This window comes from Carcharhinus amblyrhynchos, chromosome 22 (genome assembly GCF_965287045.1).
Source record: "Carcharhinus amblyrhynchos chromosome 22, sCarAmb.v2.hapA, whole genome shotgun sequence".
In the NCBI taxonomy this organism is placed as follows: domain Eukaryota; kingdom Metazoa; phylum Chordata; class Chondrichthyes; order Carcharhiniformes; family Carcharhinidae; genus Carcharhinus; species Carcharhinus amblyrhynchos.
The window spans coordinates 28007682-28020617 of record NC_137345.1 but is presented as its reverse complement, the minus strand read 5'-3'; the positions used below and the strand labels follow the sequence as shown (position 1 = coordinate 28020617).

The 12936-nt window shown below is 43.9% G+C and overlaps 1 protein-coding gene across 3 annotated transcripts in view; it reads right to left on the bottom strand.

Moving 5' to 3' along the window:
• Positions 1 to 12936, bottom strand: part of itpr3 (inositol 1,4,5-trisphosphate receptor, type 3) — a 290731-nt gene that overhangs the window by 75620 nt on the left and 202175 nt on the right. For all 3 annotated transcript variants that reach the window (XM_080210067.1, XM_080210068.1, XM_080210069.1), the window contains 4 exons: positions 7560 to 7760; positions 7184 to 7435; positions 3092 to 3217; positions 1693 to 1818 (listed from right to left, as the gene is read on the bottom strand). In XM_080210067.1, the coding sequence (XP_080066193.1) occupies positions 1693 to 1818; positions 3092 to 3217; positions 7184 to 7435; positions 7560 to 7760 (705 nt within the window). The remainder of the gene's footprint in view (positions 1 to 1692; positions 1819 to 3091; positions 3218 to 7183; positions 7436 to 7559; positions 7761 to 12936) is intronic.

Here is a 12936-nt window from a genome sequence, read left to right as displayed (position 1 = left end):
TGGAATTCCTTGTCCAGTGAAACAATTGAGGCTACCTCTTTGAATGTTCTTAAGGCAAGGATAGATAGATTTTTGAACAGTAAAGGAATTGAGAGTTATGGTGAGCGGGCAGGTAAGTGGAGCTGAGTCCACAAAAAGATCAGCCATGATCTTATTGAATGACGGGGCAGGCACGAGGGGCCAGATGGCCTACTCCTGTTCCTAGTTCTTATGTTCTTATGTCACCCACATGCAATGAGGAAATAATTTCTGAAGCAGCAATTTAAAATGTTCCATTTCCTTACAAATCTGCTGTATAAAAATCCTGAAATTACTTTGTCAGCATGAAACCTGCAAAAAGGCCGTTGCATCAAGAAATGCTAAAACAAAGGATTTGAACTTATTATGAATGATTTCTGTCCATCGCATGAGACAGAGACCTGGAAGTGGCTGTTGTTCAGCTGGTTGGTTAAAGGGTTAAACATTTAAACCTCAACACCTCACCACGTTCCTGTTGATCTACGATTTCAAATATAAACCTGGCCATCCAGGCCTTGGTAAAACACACTGGCTAAAGGAAGATGGGGATTGCTGAGTCCAGGAATTAGGTGTTATTCCTGCTAACTGCTGTATCCAGCATACCTGCCTCAGCAACTCGCTGTTTCCTGCCTTATTCCCTTAACCCTTGATTGCCTTACTGATTAAAAATCTGTCTATCTCAGCCTTGAATATACTTAATGACTCTGCAGTAAAGAATTCCACTACTCCCCCAAGCCTCCCATCTCATCTCATCCCTCTGACATCTCCCCGCCTTCAATCCCCAAGTACAGGTCCCTCCCTTTGTGAGGTGAGGGATTTGTGAGGTGCCTGGTCCTGCATAACATACACATGGACACATACACGGACACACACTAAAGCACACATGCAGGCAGCATAGTGGCACAGTGTTTAGCACTGTTGCCTCACAGCATCAGGGACCTGGATTCAATTTCAGTCTGGGGTGACTGTGTGGAATTTCCAAGTTCTCCCCGTATCTGTGTGGGTTTCCTCCAGGTGCTCCGGTTTCCTCCCACTGTCCAAAGATGTGCAGGTTAGGTGGATTGGCCATGGTAAATTACCCTTCAGTGTTCAAAGATATGTAGATTAGAGGGATTAGTGGAGTAAATGTGTGGGGTTATGGGGATAAGGTGCGAGGTAGGCCTGGGTAAGATGCTGTTTTGGAAAGTCGATGCAGACCCAATTTGCCGAGTGGCCTACCTCTGCACTGTAGGGATTTTATGCTTGTACTGGTGCAATTAGCATATCAAGCGGTTGTTCTTAAGCTTGTTCTTAAGCTCCTTCCAGCAGTTTACTGCTGAGCACCATTGGTTGAGGTGGGGGGAGAATGATTTGAACCCATATGGGAGAGAGGTCTAACAGCCATGTAGCTCAACAGCTCTTTCGTTTTGAAGACCAAGTCTATTTTCCAGTTACTTCTGTGCCCTGTGTTGGGTTAAGAGTTAATTACTGAGATTATTGATATATTATCCTTGTCAGCAAAGCCAATGGCAAAATTCAAACCATTGCTCCACCAGCATCACTTCCACTGTTATCATGCACCTATGTGACTGCGGACTGGGTGGAAAACCCTGGGTAACAATGCTGGCACCGTTAATAAAATGGTAAACATTGTTTTGTTTGAAGCTTAATAAGGAAGAATTCTCAGTGAGTTACCTGCAGCGATGTGCTGTTTTCAGAGAACGGCGAACTGAAGAATGCACTGATGGTATCCATGACAACAGTCACCACGTATTTCTCCATAGTAGGATCTGAAAGTCTTTTCTCCCTTTTATTACAAACCTTGTATGATTAAAACCAAAGTAGACAGTCTGCGTTAATACTTGAATTGCTTCGTCAAAAAAAATCGGAGGCAATAATGAAGACTAATTATTCATCATGTTTATAGTCAAAATTATGTTACAAGAATTTTCAAATTTATTTTGTCTAAACAACAATGATGGCATATTTTAGATGTAATCATTAATTTATTATTCACAGAATTTGAAATGAAATGTTAAATAATTGATGAATGCAATACATAAAATATGTCTCCTTTCATTCAATAAACAAATTCAAATAGGCCAATGCCACAGTAATATACTTCAATGTTTGATCCCTTCAACTTCAATAACATTTTGGAATAGACTATATGTATTTAGATTCAAATTTGTTGCAAAAATCAACAAGAAAAAAGTGTTGGCTGACATTTGTTTCTTTTTGAAAGGACAAATAATATTAGTTTCTGTAAGAGCAAAATATTGCATGGCACAGTGGTTAGCACTGCTGCCTCACAGCGCCAGGGACCCGGATTCAATTCCCACTTGGGTCACTGTCTGTGTGGAGTTTGCACATTCTCCCCGTGTCTGTGTGGGTTTCCTCGGGTGCTTTGGTTTCCTCCCACAGTCTGAAAGACATGCTGGTTAGGTGCATTGGCCATACTAAATTCTCCCTCAGTGTACCCAAACAGGCATCAGAATGTGGCAACGAGGGGATTTTCACAGTAACTTCACTGCAGTGTTAACTGAAGCCACTTGTGACACTAATAATGAAACTTAAAAAAAAAATGACTGAACAACAGCCTGTTAAAGGCAGCCACATCCTAGTAACCTCTCTGGGAACCGGGTGCAACTTTGGCAGCGCATAGATGCCCAACCTGGGGCAGCTTTCGGCTTCTGCCAATCAAAGCCAGAAAGCCCAGTTGGATCGGCATAGGTTGCTTATCTTTGTCACCTGACGAAGGGGGTAACCCCGAAAGCTAGTGAGTATATTATCAAATAAATAGGTTGGACTAAAACCTGGTGTTGTCAGACTTTTTACTATCTTTGTCCCGCCAGACTAATGGTGCAAAGCATGCCCCCTGATTTTTTTTTTGTCAGAGTGGCTCAAGATTTGGTCTGAAAATCCGGCAGTACATCTACACACCGGTTTTCATCAGAGCCTGACACTCTGACAAATTATAGCAAAATTCTGTCCAACATCTCTACTTTGTGATGTTCTCGTCTTTTATCGCACTTTTTACCTTGTACACAATCTCCGGATTTTATTGCACTTTTTTGCCTTGTACACAACCTACCCGAGCCATGTCCACTGTGAAGTTCTCAAAAAGATTCCAGATGTGGTTACTGGTGTAAATCTCTTTCATTTCCACTTCTGTGTCCACATAGCAGTGATTCACAAAATTAACATAGGCTATTTTCACCTAATCAGTACAAACAAACACAGACAGCTGAAATAGCAACAGGGATGAAGCAAGCTGTATCCATTCATTAATCTGTTATTTGTCTTTCAATATTTGCATCGATCCTTTCCCTTTAAGATTTTTATTTTTCTGTATTTGTATAAAAGCAGATGGGCTGGATATGACCTTGCCGTTTTATACTCATACTTTTTTTTGCTAATGTTAGCAAAAACAGGAAAATATTACCCAAAATATTTTATGAGCTGTAGCAGGGCATCCAGCCAACTGAAGAGGAAAATGCAACAGCAGTCTGCAGCTTCCAGGAAAATGCTGTTCATCTCTTGTTGATGGTGTCTCTACAAATGTCTGTAAATCACACTGGTGTACAAGTGATGCCCAAGAATTTTGAATTATCATAAATGCCGAAGTGTAAGTTGACCTTTGAAGCCTCGAAAAATCCCTCCAAAATGGATGGTTGACTTATTTGCCAAGCATTGGGCAGCACAGTAGGACAGTGGTTAGCGCTGTTGCTTCACAGCTTCAGGGACCTGCGTTCGATTCCCGGCTTGGGTCACTGTCTGGGTGGAGTTTGTGCATTCTCCTCGTGTCTGTGTGGGTTTCCTCCGGATGCTCCGGTTTCCTCCCACAGTCCAAAGATGTGTGGCTTAGGTTGATTGGTCATGCTAAAACTGCCCCTTAGTGTCCTGAGATGCGTAGGTTAGAGGGATTAGCGGGTAAATATGTAGGGATGTGAGGTTAGGGCTTGGGTGGGATTGTGGTTGGTGCAGGCTCGATGGGTCAAATAGCCTCTTTCTGCACTGAAGGGTTTCTATGAATAAAACAAACTGCCATCATGAGCCTGCTTGGTCACCATCTTTGTCCTTTGCCACAGTGTCTGCCCTGTGTCGGTGAATCCTAAACTCCTCTTTACAACACAGCACATCACCTGCTTGAGCCCTTGCTCTCAGTTACAAGGTACCGGAAACCATCCAGTAGTGGGTGAAAAATTGAGGCTGATTATTAATGGAGTGAAGGGTGTTGTGGCTGAAAAGGGGGAGGGGTTGAATTATTTGGCAAAATCAATGCAAGAAACATGATGTTGGGGGCTTAAAAAAAAGGGGTCATCTTAAACATTGGATTGATTTATACGTCGTGATCTACGGCATTCATTAACTTTTGTTGTGGACAACCTTATCTTTCTTACACTCTGGGCAGGAGTTGCTGGCTGTGTTTGCCCCAAGACTAGAAATTCCCGCCCAAAGGTCAACAGACATGATCCACTGAATTCTCTGTCACGCCCTCACAGGTATGGACGGGCCACCTTATGAAGACCACAGAAATGTCAATATGTACAATTAAAGAATGAAGCAATGTTAAATCCATAAGCATTTTGTTGGTCGGCGGGCATTATACAGATATTGTCCAATTCCCTGAAAATATACACTAAACCAACTGATTTAATGAAACACAGGCCAGGATCTTCCAGTCCCACTAAAGTTAACCCCCTCCCCAGTGAGTTGCCCAGTGGAGGGGTGGGCGAGCCATGCAAAAGCCCAGTGACTTTAGCAGGATCAGAAGATCCCGCCGGTGACCAATGGCTCACCGTGCTCCAAGAAAACCCAACCCTGGGGGCTAGGAAAATCTTGGGTACGTGCACTGTTCTAGCTGCTCACATTTATGGCACAATGCTAACGTGTGCTTTGTTTGGTGAGTACCCCGGGTTCGTACAATCTGCATATCAATCATAACTTACCCAGATCCCATTTCTACCATCCAGTTTCTTCAACGTATTGTATTTTTAAATATCTCATAAGAATGATTCGACACTGGATTTGCAACCATCTTCAATTAAGTTACCAAATTCTATTTTTTTTAAATACTTGTCTCCTTGATTTCCCTGTATCTTCCTCTGTCCCAATCTAGCTACTGAAAGAAACACTCTACATTTAAGCCTGGGTGTTCCACCTCCATTCATGCTGAGCAGGTTCGTGAGAAGTATAAAGTTAGGTTTGATGTCAATGCGAAAACTTGATGCAAGTGTCCTCTCCCCCCATTAGGGATGGCTGCGTTTCCCAACAATGAATGTCGGAAACATCATGATAATAAATTTATACATCATTATCAGGTCCACACATCGGATCATTTCCCCACATCAAAAGATCTATCCACTCTGGCATGGCACAGAAAAATCATAGAATCCCTACAATGCAGAAGAAGACCATTCAGCCCATTGAGCCTGCACCAACAACAATCCCACCCAAGTCCAATCGGAGTAGCATGTGGTATGATGAGTCTCAGAAGGCATGAACCTGGTGAGCAGTACTTCAGGAGAGCCCAAGTACGTTTGGCACTCAGGAAAGAAAGGGGCAGGCCAGGGTATTGCCCAGGCAATGCATGGGCACTATTATGGTGCCTCTTGACACCACCAGGGCACTGCCCAGGCATCAGACTAGTATTAACTGGGCAATATCTGGCTGGTGCCAGCTTAAAGCTAGGGCAGTGCCTGGGAGGCATCAGCTTAATGCTAGGGCAGTGCCAGAATGATGCCAGGTAGTGCTGAGATAAGGACCAGGGGTGAATCTAGATGAAGTACAGGTGCAGAATGTGATGAGGAAAGCGTATGGTATGTTAGCCTTCATAGGAAGAGGTATAGAATATAAGAGTAGGAGTCTGATGTTGCAGTTGTATAGAACGTTGGTTAGGCCTCACTTGGAGTACTGCATCCAGTTCTGGTCGCCGTACTACCGGAAGGATGTAGAGATCCTGGAGAGAGTGCAGAGGAGATTTACCAGGATGTTGCCTGTTATGGAAGGGCTGTCTTACGAGGAAAGATTGAATGAACTTGGGCTGTTTTCCCTTGAGAGACGTCGGCTGAGGGGGGATCTAATAGAGGTTTATAAGATTATGAAGGGGATAGATAGAGTAAATGGTGGTAAGCTTTTTCCGCTACAAGAAATGGATAGAACGAGGGGTCACGGGCTTAGGGTGAGGGGGGCTAGGTATAAGACAAATATTAGAGGGCAGTTTTTCACGCAAAGGGTAGTGGGGGTGTGGAATGCACTGCCGAGTAAGGTGGTGGAAGCAGGCACGCTAGGGTTGTTTAAGAGTCACTTAGACAGCCATATGAGCGGGCTACATATAGGGGGATATAGTAGGCCTTACTGAACATTGTAGGCTTGGGAATACGTTTTGCCTCAGGAATGTTAGTCTTTGCCTGTTTAATAATGAATTTTTTTGTCTCCACAGGCATTTAAGTCCAGCAAGGGGCATGCAGGCGGCAGGTTGTAGTGGGCTGCTCTTGGATGTTGCTTCGGGAGTTGCCTATTGCTTCATGTCGTTAGTGTGCTTAAACTGGACCATCTCGAGGGCAACATGACAGCTCAGAGACTATCTCTGTTGCTGTGCGGACACATGGATTTGGGCCTGTGTCTGTGGGAGTTTGCACGTTCTCCCCGTGGTTGCGTGGGTTTCCTCCGGGTGCTCCGGTTTCCTCCCACATCCCAAAGATGTGCTTTTAGGCTGATTGATTGGGTACTAAAATTGTCCCTAAATTGGACCTCCCTGATCCTCGCACGTTAGGCGTAGACTAAAATCATGAATAGGTCACTGAGATAGTAGGACGGCGGCGCAGGCTCGTTGGGCCGAAGGGCCTGTTTCCCGTGCTGTGTTGTTCTTTGTTCTTTTGTTAAGTGTTTTTCTCACAATGCGCTGGGGTGACCTTCAAAAATGCCCACCCGGACTATTGAGTGTCTATGTTGATGGTGGTACAGGTCAAGCAGACATCACCCTGCCAACAATACATCATGGAATCTGTGACTTGAACATCTTTTCCCAAAGTGCTGCACTATATAGCGGAAAAAGCCACCACTGCTGTGGGCAGCTTCAACTCTGCTTTTTTCATCCAATATCGGCTTTTGCCGATATCAGGGAAAATCCCAACCCAGGAATTGCTCTATTTGTTTTGCATATTGTAATGGCCAACGATACCTCTGTTATGCAGTCTTCATGGGTAACCACTCGTACAATGTCCTCCAATGGCAACAGGGAGGTACACTTGATTTCTGTATAAACGTTCTTGCCCTCAGCACAGGCTGCGAGCAATTCCACCAACGAAATATGGTACGCGAGTGGGCTGTTCTCCTCTACACCATCTCGAGCAGCATTCATCATTTCCAACATGGTCGAAAACGAGGCCTTGTCATTGTAGAACACAACAACATCATCACCCGCGGCAGTCAGCTATTGAGATTAAAAAAACGGTACACAAAATGAATGCAACCTTTTTGTAACGTTTACCAGTTAAGTATTGACAGTTACAGTAAAAAACAGTCAAACATCGCCAGGCGCCTTTCATTGCTTTTACCTCTGTCATCACCATATCTTGGCACTTTTTGACGTACTTCCCCTCAGCTTTGATTATGGTGTGTAAGAAATCCAGATACTTCACGTGGCGGCCATGCGTTGCCGAGCACTGCACAAAATGCTGCAATACGGTTTCACTGATTTCTGAACAGAGCTGGTAATTGTTCATGAAGATGTGCTGCATGGTCTCAGCCTCCAAGAGCTGCAAAGGCAAAAGGGACAGATTATCCAAAAGGTACCATGGACGTATCTTTTAGCACAATGAACAGTAGACAACAATAGGAAGCACTGAAGTAAGGAGACTGTGACAGCATCGAAAATAAAGGTCAGTTGTTTTGATAAGACACTCGATTTGAGGTGATGCAAGTTTAAAACTTGTCTTTTCTCTACTTCCAGATGCAGGTCAGTGGGACTAGGCAGAAAAATGGTTCGGCACAACCAAGAAGAGCCAAAAGGCCAGTTTCTGTGCTGTAATGTTCTATGGTTCTACTGTCAATGTCATAGATTTGCTACAGTGCAGGAGGGGGCCTGCACTGATTCTCCGATACAGCATCTGACTCAGCTCTATCCCCAGAACCCTACATATTTACTCCAATAATCCCCCTAACTTATTCATCTTTGGACACTCAGGGGGAATTTACCACGGCTAATCCACCTAGCCTGCATATTTTGGAATGTGGGAGGAAGCTGGAGCACACGGAGGGTACCACGCAGACACGGGGAGAATTTGCAAACGCGATACAGTCACCCAAGGCCAGAATTGAACCTGGGCCCCTGGCACTGCGAGGCAACAGTGCTAACCACTGTGTCATCTGTGTCCCGTGCCAACTGTGACGCTGAATGGGTGGGAATTAATGGCCTCGCTCATTCCGAAACTGTAAAATCCTGCCTGAGATCAACGCACCTTCCCATTGTCCGCACCTCGCCCGCTCAGATTCCCAAGACAGGTGGGGTGTAAAATTCCAGCCAATATTTTCCTGTTTTTCCCACCAGCAGAATCTTTTGGTCCCACCATAGGTGAACCCCCATGGCAGGTACTCTGCCACACAAAACTGCATAAACATCAACGGGATCAGAGGATCCTGCCAGCAGCCAATGATAAGCTGCCTTCACTGCCAGGAAACATACACAAGTGGACTGGAAAATCTCAGCTCGTGCATCCAAATGTATTCATTTCGAGTGAATACCATTAGAGCCGACACTTAATCTTCACTATTGGATTCAATATTGGCATTACTTTCAGCATCAGCTCATTGTGCTGAAAATGCAGCTCCTCAGCTCTACCTTGGGACCTACTCTAACAGGCTTCCACAATCTTTCAAAGATCCTACAAGGCTGCAGGTAATTCATTAAAAAGTGAACACTTTAGCAAAGGAAGGTTCTTTAATTTACCAATTCCTGTTGCCCTATCATGCACGTGCTTGCTGACCGATGTTGGCTCACAGGCAAGCAATATCTCATCCTCATTTACAAATCCCTCCAAGGCTTTGCCCCTCTCTATCTCCTCCAGCCCCACAAAGTCTCCAAGATATCTGCACTCTTCTAATTCGAGCCTTTTCAGCATTCCTAATTTAGTTGTTCCACCAGTCCTTAACAGCTACCTCTGTGACTAAGATTTTGGTATTCCAACCTAATATCATCTTATCTGGCTCAGTATTATACTTGGTTTTATAATGCTCCTGTGAAGCAGCTTGGGGAATTTACAGCACGGTGGCACAGTGGTTATCACTGCTGCTTCACGGTGCCAAGGACTGGGTTCAAATCCTGGCTTGGGTCACTATCTGTGTGAAATTTGCACATTCTCCCCATGGATTTTCCCCCGTTTCCTCCCACAGTCCAAAGATGTGCAGGTTAGGCGGATTGGCTATGCTAAATTGCCCCTTGGGGCTAACTAGGGTAAATGCATGGGGTTATGGGGATGGGGCTGGATGGGATTGTGGCCCGTGCAAACTCGATGGGCCAAATGGCCTCCTTCTGCACTGTATGATTCTATGGATAGCATTGCTGCCTCACAGCATCAGGGACCTGGGTTCAATTTCAGTCTTGGTTGTGTGAAGTTTGCATGTTCTCCTCATATCTGCCTGGGTTTCCTCCGGTTCCCCTGGTTTCCTAACATGGACCAAAGATGTGCAGGTTAGGTGGATTGCCCCTTAGTGTCCCAAGATGTGTAGATTAGGGGTTTAGTGGGATGAATGTGTGGGTTACGAGGATAGGGCCTGGGTAAGATGCTCTGTCAGAGAGTCGGTGCAGACTCGATGGGCTGAATGACCTCCTTCTGCACTGTAGGATTCTATGATTTTACATTACATTGAAAGTTCTATATAAGTCATTGTTGTTGGAATTTGCACCCTTTGAAAATAAATACATCCTTTAAAAGTTTCACCAAGATTCTACTTCACAAGATTTACCTCTTCAAATTGAGAGAGGGTTGTACTCAGAATGTACCCCCTGCCTGGCACTGACTTGACACATGGTTGTTATAGCTAAATATGAATAAAGATGAAGTTCTACTAAAATTATACCATGTTATTCTAAGGTTATCTATGTGCAATGCAGTACTGATTAGCAGAAGCACTCAACAAAAGAATCATTGGGTTTAAATTAACAGAATGCCAAGAATTTGTATCCTATTCAAAACGTGACTCTTTTTGCCTTCTGGGTTCATTGCAGCCTGCATGGTGCTTTCTTTTAACAGTAGATCCTGTTCAAATGTAACAGGCCCATCAAGGGAGCCCATGATTAGTAATACCTTTGACCCTAATTTTTCTGGCAATTTATGCTATCACATCATGGGTGGTCCATGATGAAAGAGAAAATTATGGAGCAATTAATTCACTGTTAATTATGCGATTCTGCTTTTCCCGGGACCATCCCACCATTACCCTTGCTGAAAGATGCAAACATAACTCTGTTCCAGTAAAAATCAATAACAGTCACTACTTTCCCGCATTTCAGCCAGTTCTCACAAAATGGCACCGCCCGTGAATTATGACAGCCAAAATCAGATTGTACTCCATGGTGTTATTTATTCACTGCTCAGATGTTTGATGCTTTACATTCATGATGAAGACTAGCATGGGAATATCTCACCTACTTCAGGTGAAAAAGGAATCCAGGCAGCTTTTACTCATTCTTTTGTTTAGCCTGACAGGATCTAATTTTCTGTACCATTTTTAATACAAAACCAGTAAGTCAGGAGTCAAAGTTTCTACATTTTCCCATAAGAAAGTAACTATGTACGTGGAACATATGTTCAGCATTACACAGAGAGCCTTTTAAAGGATCGTAAATCATACAAACAACTTGGGAGAATGAAGTAAAAGCAAAATACTGCAGATGCTGGAAATGTGAAATACAATAAGAAAATGCTGGATTAACTCAGCAGGTCTGGCAGCATCCATGGAGAGAGACACACAGTAGATGTTTTGAGTCCATTGACCCTTCTATAGAAAAGAAATGGGATGGAAATGTGATTAATTATATACCTGGGAAGGGGAGGGGAGAGGGGGTAGAATGGAAATTCAGCAACAGATTGATCTAAGATGGCTTGTGTTCAACTATTTTGGTGGTTTGGAACTGACATTTTCTGATGAAGGTAAGATTGATGTCCTATTCAAATTGATTCTCTAGTGCAGCCATTGCTGAAATAAATTTTCTTGTGGTATGGAGATATTCAAGCCACGTTAGAATCATAGAAGCATGGGGTCCCTGCACTGCAGAAGGAGACCATTCGGCCCATCAAGTCTACACCAATTCTCTGAAAGAGTATCTCATCCAGGGTCACCCCACTCCTCTACTGCCCTATCCCTGCAACTCCACCTAGATCGTAACCGCAAACTGCCATGTTAACAGAATGTATTGTTAACAAAGTGGGAAGTTTAGAATTTGGGCAGTGTTGGAATTTGATGCAGAGGGAGCAGGTGACACTTCATTCTGCTGTTAACACTTACAGTGGTTTGTGTAAGCTTGAAACAGTAAGTAGGGTGGCATATTGTACTAGTACGTGAGATGGCAGCAGCACGATCTATTGGGAGAAGTACAGTGGCCAAAAAAAAACAAATACAACAAACACAGAGGAGGCAAACACAGAGTGATATCAGAGTTAACACAGTGTTCAACCCAGCAGAAATGATGGAAGAATTTAATTTATAGCTTAGTGATTTTAGTGATTAGTGTTTTTGTATTAGAAGAACCAAGATCTATAAATAAATATAGACGCATTAATTCATCCATGTAAGCTCTGCCTGAAAATATTTCCTTGGCTTATTGTCTGCTGATGCTTCACCTTGAGCTATTTTTCTTGGCAGTTTTTTTTAGCGGTAATTTGTCATTGCCTTTCATTCTGAGGGGCAGGGCAAGGAGGGGAGTCCCAATCCTATCGCAATTGAAATGGGAATCTAGCCCACGCTGTAAGTGTTATTCTAAACCACATACTAGCCATCTAGCCAACTGAATTAACTGGCCCCAATTCCAGACTAAAATCTGGCAAAGCAGTTTGTGTGTCCAGACTGCAGAATGTGGAATGGTGGCACAGTAGTTAGCACTGCTGCCTCACAGTGCCAGGGACCTGAGTTCAATTCCCGGCTTGGGTCTGAGTCTCTTCAGAGTCTGCACATTTTCCCCATGTTTGCGTGGATTTCGTCCGGGTGCTCCGGTTTCCTCCCACAGTCTGAGAGACGTATTGTCACAACTAGGCTTACATTAACACTGCAATTAAGTTACTGCAAAAATCCTCTAGTCGCCACACTCCAGCGCCTGTTTGGGTACACTGAGGGAGTATTTAGCATGGCCTGTGCACCCAACCAGCACGCCTTTCAGACTGTGAGGAAACCGGAGCACCCAGAAGCTCATGTAGACTCCCAGTTGACCCAAGTCGGGAATTGAACCTAGGCCCCTGGTGCTGCTAACCACTGTGCTGTCTTGCCAATTAGGACATATACATGGGAAGCCACAACAAACAAAATTAAAACAAATCTGGAATTTCCTATCAAGGGGAAAATAATTGATATTAAACAAACCTAAAATTATGCTTTCAGGGCCAGTCTAACTATTAAAAACCCAAAATTTAACAAAGTGTAACTTTTACAAGCATATGTATCAGGAAATTAAGAGAGGGTAAAGCAAGTTATCGTCAGTTCAATGATTTCTTATTAATTTCAGACTTGGGGAGGGAGGTGAATTTCAGCAGTGTATCCTCTGGAGGGATGTAGCACCAGATTTTCATCCCCACCATCATTGCAAATCGGGACATTCCCCAGCTTCATAAAACATTTAAAAACATCCACCCACAGCTAGGTTTACAGATGTGGGGGCCAAAATCAGAATCAGGTGGGTGACTCTGGAATTATTGTAGAGGCCTCCAGGTGCAGAGTTAGGGT